This window comes from Ursus arctos, unplaced genomic scaffold (genome assembly GCF_023065955.2).
Source record: "Ursus arctos isolate Adak ecotype North America unplaced genomic scaffold, UrsArc2.0 scaffold_6, whole genome shotgun sequence".
NCBI lineage: Eukaryota > Metazoa > Chordata > Mammalia > Carnivora > Ursidae > Ursus > Ursus arctos.
The window spans coordinates 76,578,345-76,595,981 of record NW_026623078.1 but is presented as its reverse complement, the minus strand read 5'-3'; the positions used below and the strand labels follow the sequence as shown (position 1 = coordinate 76,595,981).

The 17,637-nt window shown below is 45.5% G+C and overlaps 1 protein-coding gene across 1 annotated transcript in view; it reads left to right on the top strand.

The window, feature by feature from the left end:
* The window catches only part of ADCY8 (adenylate cyclase 8), a 223,336-nt gene that overhangs the window by 98,625 nt on the left and 107,074 nt on the right, over positions 1-17,637 (top strand). Inside the window, exons 5-6 of the mRNA XM_026495400.3 lie at positions 3,531-3,658; positions 16,701-16,859. Of these exons, the coding sequence (XP_026351185.1) occupies positions 3,531-3,658; positions 16,701-16,859 (287 nt within the window). The remainder of the gene's footprint in view (positions 1-3,530; positions 3,659-16,700; positions 16,860-17,637) is intronic.

Here is a 17,637-nt window from a genome sequence, read left to right as displayed (position 1 = left end):
GGAAGATATTTGTCAATGACATATCTGATAAAGGCTTAGCATCCAAAATATATAAAGAACTTATAAAAAACTTAATACCCAAAAAATCAAATAATCCAATTAAAAATGGGCAGAAGACGTGAATAGACATTATTCCAAAGGAGACATCAGATGGCCAGCAGCCACAGGAAAGATGTTCAACCTCACTCATCATCAGGAAAATACAAGTCAAAACTACAGTGAGATACCACCGCACACCTGTCAGAATGGCCAAAATCAACAATACAAGAAACAACAGATGTTGGCCAGGTTGCGGAGAAAGGGGAACCCTCTTGCACTGTTGGCAGGAATGCAAACTGGTGCAGTCACTCTGGAAAACAGTATGGAAGCTGCTCAAAAAGTTAAAAATAGAGCTACCCTATGACCAAGCAATTGCATTACAAAGGATACAAACATAGTGATTTGAAGGGGTACATGCACCCCAATGTTTATAGCAGCATGATTTATAATGGCCAAATTATGGAAACAGCCCAAGTGTCCATCAACAGATGAATGGATAAATAAGATGTGGTCTATATATACAGTGGGCTATCACTCAGCCACAGGAAAAAAAAGAATGAAATCTTGCCATATCGTTTCTTTTAGCTCACTGATCTGTGGCACAGGAAGTTTTTCACATATTTCCTATCTCTCATACTGAAAGGTTCATATATAAAAACAGGTGTAAATCCTACCTGTCCTCCTGTGTTCAGGGTTATTATGACAAGACTCAAAGGAAGAACGATCACTGAACACTGGGATGCCTGTTTCCAGGTGTTTGTTGTCATTGCTACCATTGTGAACTGATGGTCACGCTTACTTTATTACGTATTAAAAACTAGATGGGTTACTTTGACACGTTTCTTAGACGGGGCATTGAAACTCACATATCCATGGCTTCGGGGATTTAGCCAAGGTCAAACAGCTGGTAAGTGTAACCAGAATGCAGATGTTGGATTCTTAGACTAAAGCATTTCCTGCTCTACCCTCCCCATCGCCCCTCCCCAACACCCAGTGCTCCAGACTGCCATCAGCTTGAGTCTCTCATGGCAGGTTCTGCCCCCAAAGAGTGTGGTTGACTGAATTCACCTACTGAGCTTCTTAGCCTTAGTGTTCTCAGAAAAATCTCCATCAGTGATTTATTTGTTCTGTGGTTCTCAGATGTTCTTTCACAATCAAATATCAGGAATCTCAATTTGTGGCCATGAGATAAAATATACGCTTATTTATCTGAAATGTAGTGCGTTTGTATAATAATTTTATTTGGTTCAAAAAACTTTCTTTTAGGAATGTCTTTTTGCTTTTTTAGTGTTAAAAATGGCCTTTCTGGGGCCCCTAGGGGGCTCAGTGGGTTAAGCGCCTGCCTTTGGCTCAGGTCATGATTCCAGGGTCCTGGGATGGAGCCCTGCGCCAGGCTCCCTATTCAGCAGAGAGCCTGTTTCTCCCTCTCCCTCTGCCTGCTGGCAGCTGGTGTTCTCTTTCTATCTCCCTGTCAAATAAATAAATAAAATCTTTTAAAAAATGCCCTTTCTTTCATAAAGTCATGGGGATGGTGGGTGGTACTTGGGTTATTTTTGTTTGTTGATGGATTTTTTTCATATTTCTTTGGCAAAATACAAAATTGAGCTTTATAGAAGTCCTTCAGGCCTTCTGATTTTTTTTTTTTTAAGTAACTGTCCCATGGATGTTGCAAATCTGGAAACTGCCAGGACCCATAAGCCAAATACTCTCTGGCCCTGTTCCAGCCATACGCTAGGGGTCTTAGAAGACACAGCCAAAGATCTGGAGCTTCCCTTATTGATCAGACCCCCACCAAGGTCTCTTGCAAAATTAGCTGCAACGAAGCAGCCAAAAGATAGGAACCACAAGCTCCTAAAAATAACCCTGGGACAGCTGTGCATGCCATCAGAGTTCTGAAGATCACATCTGAGCCCATTTGGGAAGGTTGCAAAGTCCTGGCAATCTGATCCAGGCGGGGAGGTACTCATGCCATTTCTCCTTCTCTCTTCCCTGTCTGATATTTTGTTTTCATTCATTCGTTACCCAAACACAATAGCTGAATCCGTTGATCCAATCAGGAAACCAGCATGGTGCTGTCTAGGTTGGCAGGACAAAGGTGTCCACTGAGCTGCTGGTGTCTCAGGGAGCCCCTTTCTGTATGTGCCTCCTCTCCTCTGCCCTGGGACCCTGCTCTCCCAAGGAGAGCCTCACAATCACAAAGCCCATAAGCTTTTAGGACTTCAGATCTGGGACGCATCTCAGAGGTCGTCATTCAGTTCCACCCATGTAGCCAAGGAAGCCAAAAGGGAAAGTCATTTGCCCAGGATCACAGACAGATGTAAAACACTGGGGCAGGAGTCCCACTCCTCATCACAGAGACAGGTCACACTGATGTAGTACCCTGTCTGCTGGACTCCGTTCTAAGCCTTCACATGCATCATCTTACCGTCCTCGCAGTCAAACAACGAGGTCCCGTTCATTTACCATTTTACAGATGAGGCAGCTGATGCTCAGAAGTTAAGTAGTTGTAGGGTGTGTAGGATTTAATCCTGTGCAGCGTGACTCCAGCCCGTGCTCTTAGCCCCTGTTATGCTGCCTCCAGATCGCTTTCCTCAAAAACCTGCATCATCCAGCCTCTTCCCATCCAGTGCGAAAATGCACCATTTCCCTGATGCTGGTTGCTCTTTGAGACTCGGTAAGAATCGTGTCCTCAAGACTACGAATTTGCCAAACAACTGTGCCATCCTTCTTACCTATGAGGTACTGAAGGTACTACCCGTACCTTAACCAGGATAACAATCGTACCTACTTCGTAAGGTGGCTGTGAGGGTTAACTCTGTTGAATATAGGGTGCATCGTAGGGGTTATTATTGACCATCTTGGTGTCCGGGACAATGCTTGACTTAATCATAGTGCCCTATTGACATTTTTTTCAGTGAACAAACACAGGAACTCACACTTGAATAAAATGATACATAAGACATAGTCAGCCCCTCTTTTTAAGGGACCAGTACCCTAGTTGGGAAAGGACCTGAAATAGAGTTGAAATAGTAGGCGTCCCTGAGTGATTTATACATTCAAGTGCTTATTGAGCTGAGACTGCTAAAAAAGTGTCAGTTCAGAGACCTGTCCTGAGAAAAAGACATTGATGGGCAGGATTCACAGGGGAACACTGAACGTCTGTGTTCCATACCCGCTCGGCCAGGCCTGCCCACGTGACGGGTGTTCATCAGAAGGCTAGTATGTGGCGTAGCCAGGATACAGCCTGTATCTGTTGAGGTCAAACTCCAGCGTTTTTCTGTGACTCCCTTCCACCTCTGAGCCCTTCAAACTCTTATTTAGGGTACCCCACCAATCTCTTAGGAAGATGTTAGAAGAGCATTTCAAAGGTAGGTGCTCCCCCACCCCCAGGGTGAAGACTGTCTGACCGCACTGCCAGCCTTCCCAAGCCTTTCAGAAGCACTTACCTGTCTGCTGACTCAGTCCTCTCCTCTCCACCCTGTTCCTTCCAGGAGCATCACTGCCTTCGCATTAAAATCCTGGGGGACTGTTACTACTGTGTTTCAGGGCTTCCTGAGCCCCGCCAGGACCACGCCCACTGCTGCGTTGAAATGGGCCTCAGCATGATCAAAACCATCAGGTAATCTTGCATCTTCCTCCATTATACCCAGGCCTTCGATGTGCATGAAGACTAGCCACCCCGTCTATCCTTTGTGGCAGATCATGTGTTTGTTGAAAGGTGACACGCTTGGTCTTATGGCACAAAAATTGCATGCCCATTAACTCTCCCATGTGAACCAGTGAACCTGCCAGCTTCATTACGTTCCTGGTATACCTTCCTTTCAATAATTTGTCCAACATATTTGTATTACCAGTGTCCTTGTGGGGATACACCAAGGACCAAGTTGAGTGTGGTACTTGCCTTCGGAGAGGTTACAGTGCAGTGGGAGACCACTCAGTATGGTACAGTAAGTTCTGAGATGAATCCAACCCAGGGTGTTTGAGGGAGATTAGAGGAGGTAGAGCTCATCCAGGACAGGGTGCTGGAGAAGGCTCTCCAGAGTAGAGCTGTCTCAGCTGTTTTCTGAAAGGTGAGCAAACATTAGATCCTGGGGGAATGGAAAGTGTGGCTCGACACATGGGGGGTCCGGAAGTGTTACAGTGACAGCTGGCGAAGCCTGGGGAGGAAAGGGTGGTGACAGATGGATTGCAGGCTGGGAGCAGGCAGGGTTCACAGGGCCTTCTCAGCCATGACAAGGGTTGTACTTTAGCCTGAGGCCAACAGGAAATCGTTATAGGGTCACCACCAAGGTTGGCTTCATGAGTGTGTGACAAGCTTAATCAAGAGGGCAGGAGTTATTGAGGTCAAGGACTCTGGAATTAGACTGCTTGTGACTTTGGGATAGAAGCTCAGTGTTGTCAGAGCTCCCCTTGAGGTTCCAGATAGAAGGCTCCCCATGGAGCCTCCAAGCATTGCAACCTTCCCGAACCACAGCAAAGGCAGTAAAGAGGGTACCTGGGTAGAAATCTTCTCTGTGGCTTATGCCTTCATCTTAAAAGGGAAGAAGAATCCTGCTATGAACAGGCCAGAATAATCTTGCAATGAACTCACACCTTGGTTGTGTGGTCCAGTAGTTATGTTGGTGATCCTTGGCTGTGTCAGTCTGGATTAAAGAGCAGCAGGAGAGCAACTTGGGCACCCCACCCACATCCTCCACTGAAGGCTCAGCTTACCTGCTGCTTCCAAGACCAAGCCTGGAGTGGGCAGGAGGGATGTAAGCAACTGGAGCCATGACTCCTTCTACTTGCTCACAGATCCCTGACTTCATTCAAGTTTGGGGCAGAGGTCTGTTGACATCAGGAAAGGCTGTGTAGCTCCCTAATTAAGAAAAGGATGGAGGCTCTTTCCCTAAATATGATTTTGCTTCATTGATGTGACACTGGTCATTTCAAGGCTTAGCCAGATATCCCATTTCTGGGGGGTAGATATGCTTCCCTGGCAGACTCTCAGGGTTCCACCTCTGGAACCAGCCCATCCCCAGGGCCCATTCAAGGTGGCATGGGGCTTTGTTGTGGAGTGTATGATGAAAACCTGACCATCACCATCCCTAAGACCAAGCAGGCAGATGGAGAAAGAGATAGGACATGACTGCTCTTTGACAGAAATGCAGAAGTTCTCACCTCTAGGGACTGTGGAGCAAGGAGCCCACAAGTTCCAACTCAGAGTTCCCTTTTGGTACATGGAAAAGTCTCAGATGCTTCTTAGCTGTTAATTTGGACACTCGCGACTCTGTCCCTGAAAACTGGAATGAATTGTAATATTTTAACTAGCTTCAAGGGAAGCCATGGGACCGAAACCCAGCAGACCCGCTGTCTTGTATGCGTCCTCCAGCTAACTAGGTCTGTGAACTTGATTCTATCAGCCAGTCGGTAGGTAGGTCAACCAAAAAAGTCTGTGGTCTCTACCAAGTGTCAGATGCCACTGTGCTAGTCCCTGCAAGTACAGGGATGAACAGGCCACCGTTCTCTTGCCCGTGAGTGTCCATTAGGGAAATAACTTGGATTTGCTATCTGTGAAATGAGGAAATTGGGCCAGACCAGCTCGGAAGTCTCTGCCAGTTCTAAAAATCTGTGGTTTTTGGTCAACCATATCAAAATCAAGTTTAAGTAGCAAAACTTGCCACAGGTTTTCTTTTTAATTTATTTTTATTTTTTTATGGTGATATAATTGACCAAAGAGAATTGTATGTATTTAAAGTGCAGAGTGTGATGATTGGATATAGGGATACGTTGTGGGCTAATTATACAGTCAAGTGAATTAACACACCCACTGCCTCACATAGTGATCTTTTTCTCTCTTTTTGGGTGAGAACGCTTAAGATCTGCTCTTCTGGCAAATTTCAAGAACACAATACGGCATTATTAACTATAACCGCTACATTGCACGTCAGATCCTCAAAACTTACTCATTACGAAAAGTTTGTACCCTTTGACCAATATCACCCCATTTTCCCCACCCCACCCCCAACTCTGGCAACCACCCTTCTACTTTGTTTCTGTGAATGTGACTTTTTGGGTTTTGGTTTTGGGGTTTTTTAGATTTCACATATACAGTATTTGTCTTTCTTTGTCTGGCTTATGTCGCTTAGCATAATGCCCTCCAGGTTCATCCTTGTTGATGCAAACGATGGGATTTCCTTCTTTTTAAAGTGGATTAATGTCCCATTATATATATTGGTGTGTATACGCAGCACATTTTCTTTACCCATTCATCCACGGACTTTCTGTAGGAGTTTGTATCTTGAGCTTAGAAGAAATGTTGCAGGGATGATATTGCAGAAGAAATGAGCAGTGATTATCAAAATGCTTAAGACACTTAGGATGTTATCATTTATCTCTCTGGAGAGGACCTTATTCCCCCTGACCATTTTATCCAATTTAAGGGCTCCTCTCTGGAGTTCTGGTGTAGGTCAGTGAGAGGTGAGATGTAGGTAAGTTGAAATGACTCAAGGACTTTCTCTCATCCGTTGCTTAAGGGCTGCTTGTACTCTCTTAGAATAAGACAGTTCAGTAGGATATTTTTTTAACTGCATGAATCAGAGTCTATTAATACTCAAACACTCCTTGATTATAACATAGGTGCCTGGAGGTCTGGCATCAATTCTTCCAGTTAGTAACAAATCACGATGCAGAGGAATACAGAAGAACTCTGGAATGAGGCAACTTCAGTGGCAAAGGGCTCAGACTTCTAGAGCTTTACCTTACAGTCAAATGTTTCAGTCTGAGGAAGGATCGGCAGACAGTATTTCTACCTGAATGCGTGTAGAAGAGAATCCCATTTACATAACTTTATCACAATCTTAACCATCACTTACACAAGATGCGATTTTCTTCTTCAGACCCACAGGCACTTGTCCAACTGGGAAACTTAAAAAAAGCCATAAAGTCTGGAACCATCCATAACATGACACTGGGTGTGTTGTCATATAATGAAAATTAGCCCTTTATTGACTAGTGTGCCAAGACTTGATGGCTGCCGTGTACATTTGTCATCAGAGATGGGTCCCTACTTGAGATATGGGCCCCAGCTTGTGAGGGTCTCTCCTTGTTCTTTTTTTGTCATTTCCTCAAAGAGTTAGGGTCCCACGCTGGTCCCCAAAGTACAGCCTGGCAGTGAGGGGCTGGTGCTGTGGGTGAGATGGCATCTAGATCTTGGGTTCCTAGATCCCAGGAGCTCCAGTAGTTTCTTTGTTGGGGGAGATTTACAATTTTGGCACAAATGGCAAGCCAGCACTCAAAACGGCCCCATACCTTAGTTACGGTTGAGTCTAAATATGGAATGGAGGTCCTCCTGCAATCATAGATGGGTAAGGATGGGTGCCAAGCTGACCTCGAGGTCAGCTGCCACTGCTCAGAGCACGGGCAGAATTCACACTGAGCAAGAGTCAAGGCAGTCAGAAGAACAAGCATGACAGAAGTAGTTTCCCCTGCATTTTGTCTTTTACAGAGGTATTTCCACAGTAGTCTTTTTGAGTGAGAAACAGAGGTGTTTTCCTGGAAACAGAGGCAGGAAGAATATGGATCCTAGCTGTGAAGAATGGCAGAAGCCGTGTGTGTGTGTGTGTGTGTGTGCGCGTGCACACGTGTGTGTGTGTGTATAAATGCATGTGCATAAGTGTATGTATATAAATGTGGTGTTTATGTCTGTGTGTGCACACACGTGTAGTATGCGGGTGTGAGCGCATGAGTGTGCGTGCATGTGTGTGTCTGTACATGTGTGTAGGCATGTGTGTGTACACATGTGTATATTTGTGCAAGCGTCTGTGTATTAAGCATTTGAAGCAGGCCTTAGGATCACAATTCTAAATTCAGACCGCAGGGTTAGCGCACAGATAGTTGATGACCTCGTGAGACCACAGTGGCTTTATCCCTCGGGCAATGGGAAGTCACCGACACAGAAAGCAGGGAGGCGTCGTTTCCCAGCTGGGGCACGAGGAAGGTAATTGTGAACGTAAGGAATTCTCTCTCCGGTTGACTCTAGAGGAGAGGAGGCCGATGCTGAAGGAGGGAAACCGGTTGGAAGATATTTTTGTAGCAATCTGGGGAAGAGATGTCAGGCCCTGAATAGAGCGGGAGCTGTGGAACAGAAAGGAGAAGGTAATAATAGGCCATCCGACCCGAGATCCTGAGAGCCTCCGTAAGAGACAATACATGACACTGACATTTAAATTAAACAAAATATTTGTCAGTACGGTGAGCTTATACATCCTTTGACAATGCTCCAAGAGTTTTGGACAGGCTTCCACTTCATTGAAGATCGAGTTCATTCTAGATCACGCGCACCTGAATGGTGACTCCCGGGGCACGTGCTGAGGGTACATATGGAGGGAGCCCCTGGCCTGCCGTCAGCAGACCTCACCTGGTTTCTGCTTCTTCCTATTATTAGGTGTGTGGCTGGGGACAAGTGTGACGTCACTTCTCAGCGTCTGTGTGGCCTTTTCTTTAAATGGGGATCTTAAGATCCCAACTTCAGAGTGTTCTTTCAAAAATTCAGATAGATAGCTGGCATCAGGCACAGCGTGACCATCCAAATATTAAATAGAAACTTGTAGTTAGCGTGGAGTTTGGACGCTGGGAAATTTGACTCAGTTAAGTTATGGGAACCTATTCCTTTCTCATGGTTTCTATTTTATTCTAGTAAAATAATGATAACAGCTATAGTTTATTGAACACCTGCTATGCTACTTGCCAAACACTGAGATAAGTGTTTTACATGTATTATCTCATTAAGTCCTCGTAACAATTCTGAGAGGTAAGCAGGGGTGGTAGGCAAAATATTGAACAACCAGTGTCACCACAGTACCGACTAATCAGAATAGTCCAGGCCAGTCGATGAGAATGATGTCAGCCATTAGCGGAACCAGTACAGCTGTACGGGTTCTTCCTGACTCATTAAAGCTCAGGATATTGGCCTCTCCTTTACCAGTTTGTGTAACTGCACAAGGTCACACAGCTAGTCGGTGACAGAACAAGGAACACCCGTCTGGAGCCGTCTGAATCCAAAGCCATTGACCTTGACCATCATGGTATCCTGCTCCTCAGCTCCAGGTTTCTACGATTGCTTCTGACGCCTGAGGTCTGCCATTAATAGCTGCAGGCTTAACACACAGCTCAGGAGAACCTCCATACATCCCTGAAAAATTAGGAGAACCAATACTGAGAGGGAGGGAAAGTCAGGAAACATCTGAGAATAACAAGATAATAAGCTTTAATCAAGCCTCATAGTAAATCCATTCCATCAAAACTACTTGATTTTAGAAACATGACATTAGCTAGAGAATGGCAGAAAAAAGTGAGTGAGTGTAACTTTATTTCCAAAGAAGCATTTAATACCATCTCATACATGTCTGTTCATAAACTTAAATTAATTAAAATCGGCTTAGATAATAGTTTCATTAACTAGATTGAGAAGTGGCTGCAGGTGGCTCCTCTTCACATGCCCTGGGTCTATTCTGGGAAGGCTTGATAGCTGAGAAGACCCTGGAGTTAAGGTGGGCTGTTACATGCAGCATCTTTATTAATGATCTCAAAAGGCGTCCTTGACGAATCTTAATGAAAATTGCAGAGTCTGGTCTTTTCAGTGCGGTTGCTAAAAAGTCATAGAATAGCACCAGAATGCCAAGCAGGAACTGGCTGGTCCCCAACAGTTAATTGGAGCAGAGATCTTAATCCTTGTGGCCGGGTTGTCCTGCCAAGCACCATGGCTAGACAAGGAATGAAACACAGAAGATTCTGCTGCCCTCGTTTGAGGCAAGAATGCCTAAGCCCCCTCTTGGTGTCTCCTGGTCTTTCTCTCTCTCTCTCTTAATTGTACTTCCTCTTTGCTTTGTTTCTCCACACCCCCACTGTTCCCCCTCCTTTCCCCTCTTCCTTCCTTCTTCCTTTTTCCCTCCTCCACCAATCACTCCGTTTGTCTCTCATCCTGTCCCCTGAAGGCCCACTTTCTCACCTTGTTCTGAAATGCCATTTGCTACAGAAGCCATAAATTCCCCCTCTCCTCTTAAAGATACAGCAGTCAGAGTGGTCTTCAGTCCGTGGACAGGATTTTTTTTTCAAAATTATTTATAATGGTGAAGATTGAATCTATCTAGTAATAATAGTTGAGAAAGCTATTTTTAAGTGAAGGCTCGCCATGTGTCAGCCACTAGACTCAAGTTCCTGACTCACCTCCCCTAAACCGTGTGCGGATGCCCCCCCACCATTCAGAGGAGGAACCGGAAACCTTGACAGGATGAGTAACGTCTGACCACAGACATACAGCTTGTAAGTGGCAGAGAAAGACCCTCAGCCAGCTCACTGTACTCTGTAAATGTCCAAAGGCAAAGAAAGACTTAGGTCAGTTTTGGCACGCTACAAAATAGGAAAATGGGAAACTGTGAAGCATCATGGTTTACGTTACTATTCAATGGCACAAGAAGATGGTTGTGAGTTTAAAGAAGTATGCTTTACGGAGCACGTGCGCACACACACACACATCTGGGCAACCTCAGTGCTTTTATTTGTTTTTGTTTTTGTTTATATTTGCAGAAGGAAAGCTTTATTAGGGACTTGAGATCAGGCAGGGAGTGGGGTCAGCCCCAGATCAGACAGTGGAAGAGAGGTCTCCCCAACCCTCCCAAGGGAGGGAGCCAATGGGCAGCTAGATGCATACATGCCCACTCAGCCCAGTCCCAAATGAGCTCTGGGGCTCATTGCCAGCTATTCCTGATGCCAGAAGACAATGAGCAGGCTTCTTTGGGGGCTGCCTGTCTGGAGGACACTCAGCTGGGGGCAGGGCCAGGAAAGTTTACAGGAGCTCTAGTATTGATTCTGGTAGCCTTGTTTATCATCACGTTCACCAGATTTGGAGGAAGAGGACTGGGACTGAGATGATCTTCCACTTCCTCCATTGGATCCACTTCCTTCTTCATAGCCACCACCACTTCCTCCTCCAGAACTACCTCCTCCTCCATGGCTGCCTCCACTTCCTCCTCCATGGCTGCCTCCACTTCCTCCTCCAGAACTACTTCCTCCACCATAGCTGCTTCCACTTCCTCCAAAATCTATTTTAGTAAAAAAAAAAGAGAGGGACATAAAGCTCTGTGACGGAAAACAGATGGCCAGATTGTTTCTCTCACTGGGTCTGCACTGTTTTGGAACAGGAATGCAACCTTAGGTCTTTCTATCACTTTCTACCCAAAGAACAGGAGTCTAATGCTGAAGGGGGTGCAGGCAGCAACGAAGTGTCTACAGAGCACTCAGCTTAGAGCCTGGCGCAGTGAGGACTGATGGGGGCCATTACTCACTGACCTTGACTCAATGACTTAGCCTCTGTCTTGCTCAGGCTTTCTTAGCTGTGCCATGGAGTAAACCCTCGTCATGGAGCTCTGTGAACGCAGACACTGACTTCCCGACTTGTCCGTTTGGTTTACTGCTTATATCTGCAGAGGTCTTCAAGAGATGCTTGTTGAATGAATGGGCGAGTGAATGAACTCTAGGTGGCTTTCAATGGTTGTAAGGATGCAATAGGTTTGTGAACATAAAAGGCCAGATACAGAAAAAGTAATAGAGTGGGTGCCTGGGTGGCTCAGTCGGTTAAGTGTCTGTCTTCAGCTCAGGTCACGATCCTGGAGTCCTGGGATCGAGCCCCGTGTCGGGCTCCCTGCTCAGCAGGGAGTCTGTTTCTCCCTCTCCCTCTGCCCCTCCCCTCTGCTTGTGCTCTCTCTCTCTCTTTCTCAAATAAATAAATATAATATTTAAAGAAGAAGAAGAAGGGTAGAAATAAGCCTCTCAGAATCACTGTGGGCATCAAAAGGAAGCACTTTGTGAAACTGCAGTTTCTATGCTAAGATAAGACATGGTGGCTTTCAAACACTTTAAGAAGTGTGATGTCTTTGGAATTAATTGGTAGAGACTGTCACTGGCCTATTGGGTGGAGCCAGATCAGACCCTGGTGGTCCATATACCCCTGAGCTTGACTTCTTGGGTTTAGGCTCACAAATCTGGGGTGAAATTCCAGCTGTTTCACCTGTAGCTGTGTGAACTAAAGAAAGGAACTGCTTGAGACTCAGTTTCCTCATTTGGAAAATGGTGTCGGTGATAATAATACACAGGGTATTGCAAAGATAAGATGTGACATCTGAACAAAACGCCCTGCCCGGTGATCGTAGATGACCTCCATAACTAACTCTCTCGCTTTTCCGTTTTTCCAGAATATTCAAAGGCACTGTTTCTTCCAGGTAGCTGAGGACAACTCAGTTTTTATTAAATTATAAATTAGTTCGTCCTTTTGGAGCCAATTTATGCCTAGGAACTGCCTATCTTGTATGTGAAATGGACTTGGTTGTAATCGGTTTTATCCGATTCAACATGTGTAATTATAAGTTGTTATAATACTAACAAAAATTAGTATTAGTTATTATTTTTGCATGTTCGCATACACCAGGTTAAGGGCTTTATATACATGAGTTTATAAAGCATCCTAACAGTTCTGCAAAGGACCCGTTCTCTTTCCCATTATACTTGAGAGAGCAGGACTTGGAGCCTAACGCACCCAGCCCGAGGGCCACAGCCAGCAAGTGGGGAAACCTAACTTCACATCCTGGCTGACTTCAATGCACGCTCTGCTCCTTGGTGGTGTTGAGAGTGATTTGCATGGAGGAGCTGATATTACTCCCACTGCCAGAGGAGAAGGGGGAATATATGTGTGTGTCCTAGCTCCCACAGCCAGCAAGGGATAGAGGGAGCATTGGAACTCTGGTCTCTGCCTCCAGAGATGAGGAGTTGGGCATCCTTCCTCCCACAGTAGCAACTGCTCCAGTGCTGAAGTTGGTCTTTTTTTTTTTTTTTTTTAATAGACAGAGACAGCGTGGGGGGGGTGGTAGGGGGGTGGGGGGGTTGGGCAAAGGAGAAAGTGAGAGAGAATCTTTTTTTTTTTTTTTAGATTTTATTTATTTATTTGACAGAGAGAGAGACATTCAGCGAGAGAGGGAACAGAAGCAGGGGGAGTGGGAGAGGAAGAAGCAGGCTCCTAGCGGAGGAGCCTGATGTGGGGCTCGATCCCAGATCGCTGGGATCACGCCCTGAGCCGAAGGCAGACGCTTAACGACTGCACCACCCAGGCGCCCTGTGAGAGAGAATCTTAAGCAGGCTCCGCACTCGGGGGATCTCACAACCCCGAGATCACGATCTGAGCCGAAATCAAGAGTCAGACCCTTAACCGACTGAAATTGGTCTTTTTATTCATCCATTCATTTAACAGTAGAGAGAGTCTGATTTACAGATCAATGATGGCTGCTAGATTATGCTTCTTATCATTCCTCCAGCACCTTCTACAGATTGATTAATTGGCATAAAAAAGAACCATTTGAAGCATTGAAATCCAAAGAAAAATTCTCAGGGTTTTCATGTTTTACCATATACCAAGCACTCTCCTCTTTCATGGTTCAAATAAAAGAAACGGCATCTTCAATTTTTTTTGCGGGTTGCTTGTTGTGTTATTGGTCCCCAGCTTGACATACAGCTGCAAAAACTAGTAATAATTAAGTGCATTCTTTACTCAAAAGAAATCTTAGATGGAAGCCGGCCATGAGAAACAGATGAGATCAAAGCTGCCTTATTTGAAGGGGGAACATGCAGCAGGTTCAAAGACACCTGTGTGGCTCCCTGGGACTCTTAGAAGCATCCTGGGACAACACGGAGCCATAGAGCAAGAAAGGCTTTGAGCTTTGTCCATTCATTCAGTAAACACCTTTGAGCACTGACTACACTTACGCGCTCAGCGCTGTGCGAAGGTCTGGACGTGCGGAAATACGGATAGGACCCCCTGCCCTCCGGAGGCTCAGAGTTTGTGGGGAGGAAAGAGAAGAGCACACATAGGTAGAGGGCAAATGATCTCTAGTCCTGTTCTCTTTATTTGTGGCTGATAAGACACTGCAAAGCATCCCTGGGGCTGTGCCTGGGACGAAGGGAACAAAGCTTGTAACGCAGAGCAGAATTCCTTCATTTTAGCTTCAAGGATGCTCACAAGGCCCTCCCCTCGAGAGCTGATCCTGAAACACGTGTGTGTTTGCGGTTGTGGGTGACCATCAGGTCAGTAAAATATTCACTGCTTTGCCACTGTTCATTCCTATCTTTCATTTAAGGCAGATCCCAGACATAACAAAAAGAAAGGGGAAAAAAACAGTGCCATAAGGAAATTTTGTCTTATTATGATTTTTGTTTTGCAGAAGAAAATAAAAAATTTAAATGCCTTTTCATTAAGACGTTCCAATGCATTCCCTGTGTCGCGTTAATTACCTAATGGCATGAACACAGTGTGCTGTTCAGGAGTCCCTCACAATTAGTTGGCAAAGCATTTTAACATCCATTACGTCCTTCGGGGCTCGCAAAGGCTCTGTGAGTGAAGCAATCTGCTAGAGCTTTCTTTTATGGCTCTTGAAACTCAGGGTCAGACCAAGCTATTTGCCCAGGATCGCATGCCACAGACAGGACTTTTGTTGCAAAGAGGGTGAGGGGTAAAGACACCACAGCCCAGGTTGGTCCTAGAATCCTGCTTACCGGCGATGTGACCACAAGGACATCCTTTTCCTTCCTGGCTGCAAGGCCTTCATAGGTGATGAGCAGCCAAGTCATCCTTAGAATGTGCCAGACATGTTCTCAACTCTACATTCGTCTGTTCACTTAATCCTGACAGTGCTGTTGTTATTCCCATTTTATAGACGGAGGCTAAGTAATTTGTCTAAGGTCATATAGCTAGGAAGTGGCAGAGTAAGATGTCAACTCGGGTAGTCTGGTGCTAGAGTCCTGAGTGAGCCCTACGCGGTGGGGGTAATGAGAAGAAGGTAGATTGGGCCTGATGATTGTACCAGTCAGCATGGTCCTGGTTATGTGGAAGTAACAAACATCCTCCCAATTCTCTGTGGCTTAAAACAGCAGAAATTAATTTTTCACTCCCGTTTCCTGTCCCCAGGGTAGGGTTGGGGGGAGTGGCAAGGTGCCACCATACATCTTCCTCATTCAAGAATCCCAGTTTCGAAGTCTCTTCCAAGTGTCCTTGAGTGACAATTGACAGAGAAGGAAAGGGAAAAAAGATTGTGTGATTGTTCAGGCTCTTAAAGCTTCTGCCCAGAAACGAATCATACATGTCACTCCTGTTCACATTTTGTTGGCCAAAAACAACATGAAATATACAGGAAAGTGCAATCCTGCCACGTGCTTGGTATTGTCGTACTTGACGCAGCTGGCCGACAGCACGGACGACCTCTCCTGGCGACCTGCCCCACAGACGCTCACTGGGTGACTGTGTCGGAGCTGAAATGCTCCTCTCAACTGCTAGAGGCTGTTCCTCCTCTTGCCTTGGTCAAGTTTTCCACTTGGCTTCTATTCGCTTCCTTGGGGGGGTGAAGGGTACTATATAATTTTAAGGTAAAAGTTAAAGTTAAAACATTGGCCCAGAAACTGGAATCTTCCTCAGGGACGAGAATTGTTTCTTTAGCCACAGACTTTGTCCCATTCCTGCCTTCCTAGTATCTGATTTATTTCAATATCTCTATATTTGCAACCCACTGTGATTTTAATTTCTTATTTAAATAACTTTGTATTATCTTACCACTTGTGAGGAACAGTGAAGACAAAGATTCGGTTTTGTACATGCAATCACTCATTCATTTATTCTTTCAAATAAAGGCCGGGGGGAGGGGTCATGTTTTTAAGCCCAACTATTGGCAAGGCGTGAATCCCCATGCATGGTTTCAAGAGTCGAGTGTATCATATTCTACCATTTGAATTTCTTTCTGCGAAACAGCATCATTTAACTCAAACTAAAATTGTTTGAACTGCTCTGAAAGTGAAGACGGGATGTGGGTGCCTACAGAAACCTTCTGATAGTAGAAGTCCTTTCTTTTCTCAAGAAGCTTCGTCCATGCTTACAGTCTGGCATGGACCCTGTGAGGTCAATGAGGGCAACCCATATATCAAATTTGGGTAAAGATTATTAAAAAAGCTATACGTGGATTAATATTTTCTTCCTGCGTGCCAGTGGGCGAACACGTTCAGCCCTGGGATGCTAGCACTCCGCTCCGGAGTCCACTGCTCTTGGGGTAAGAGGTCAGGAAAGAATCTTCAATGAGGGAGTGAGGGAGTGATGTCACATTTGTGTTTGTGGTAGCCTGACAGAGCATGGGCTGGAGGAAGGTCAGGCTGGGGCAGGGACCCGGACTGAAGCCTGCTGAACTAGATAGTGTTGGTGGGAGGAACAGAGAGAAGGAAACAGAGTGAAAATGAAAACACTTGGGTTGGAAATGGAGTATGCCACTGATGGCAGAGTCTCTAGTGGATCCCAGGCTTACACACTAGTGGGCAGAGAACGATGTTGATGCCATTCTCTGAGACAGGTTGTAGAGTATGAGCAGCTTTGGGAAGGGTGATAAGGACACTTAAAAGTTAAGATAGAAGAGTAGGAGGGCTCAGGAGCAAGAAATTCCTTCCCATTACCAGAAAAATCTAAGAAGGCTTCATGGAAGAGGTGGTGTATGATCGGGCAGAAGTTGAACTTATGGAGTTGGGAAGAACGGGGCTGCCGCCAAGGCTGAGAGTGCCCACTCTGGCCTCATGCATGTGTCTCCATTCACCTGTGTCAACAGGTATGTGAGGTCGAGGACGAAGCATGATGTGGACATGCGGATCGGAATCCACTCTGGCTCAGTGCTATGTGGCGTGTTGGGCCTGCGCAAGTGGCAGTTTGATGTCTGGTCTTGGGATGTGGACATTGCAAACAAACTCGAATCTGGAGGAATCCCCGGGTAAGTCAAAGAAAAGCCCTCTTCTTGTTTAACCCTTGTCATTTTGCTCACTTTGCGACGGTTGGTTTCTTGTGTGCAGAATTCAGAGATATCCATTTAAGAAGCGGTTGTTTGGGAGGAAATAGGACACTAAAACGTCGTACAAATATTGGCCTCCAAAGTGTAGTGAAATTTGTCACAGGCAGGGGGGATGGTGGGACGACAGGCAGGTGTTCAGGACCCAGCCCTGCAAAACATTGGTTTTCAGGCTCAACTTCTCATTGGAATCCACAGAGGAACATTTTAAAAAACCACTGGTGTCCAGACCCATGCCAGTTCACATAAAGCAGAATCTGTGAAGAGTCTGTAACTTCTTAAGCAATTCTCGTGGGCAGTAAGGGGTAAGACCTCCTGACCTCCTCTATGACTTGACCTACCTTGAAAACTCAGCTCTCCGAATTGGCTGGCAAGACCAGTGGGTATAGAATCCTCAGTGGTAATAGTGGCCTGGAAGGGTCCACTGAACCCTGAAAAGTAGTAGTAAGATTCTGCTTATGTAGATTGGGCCTAATAAGATATTAGATACATGTGAACCAGTGAGTGGTACTGATTTCTTGCACATACGCTCTCTCTAACAGATGATAAATAATAGATGAACGATTGATTGATTGATTTATAGACCACGAGGCAGACAGAAAGCTAAGATAGACAGAGAGCATATGCATATTCCTTTCCCCATGCCTCACCCCCAACACTACCTTTGGAATCACAGAGTTCTTTGGTGTCTACCATCATTCCT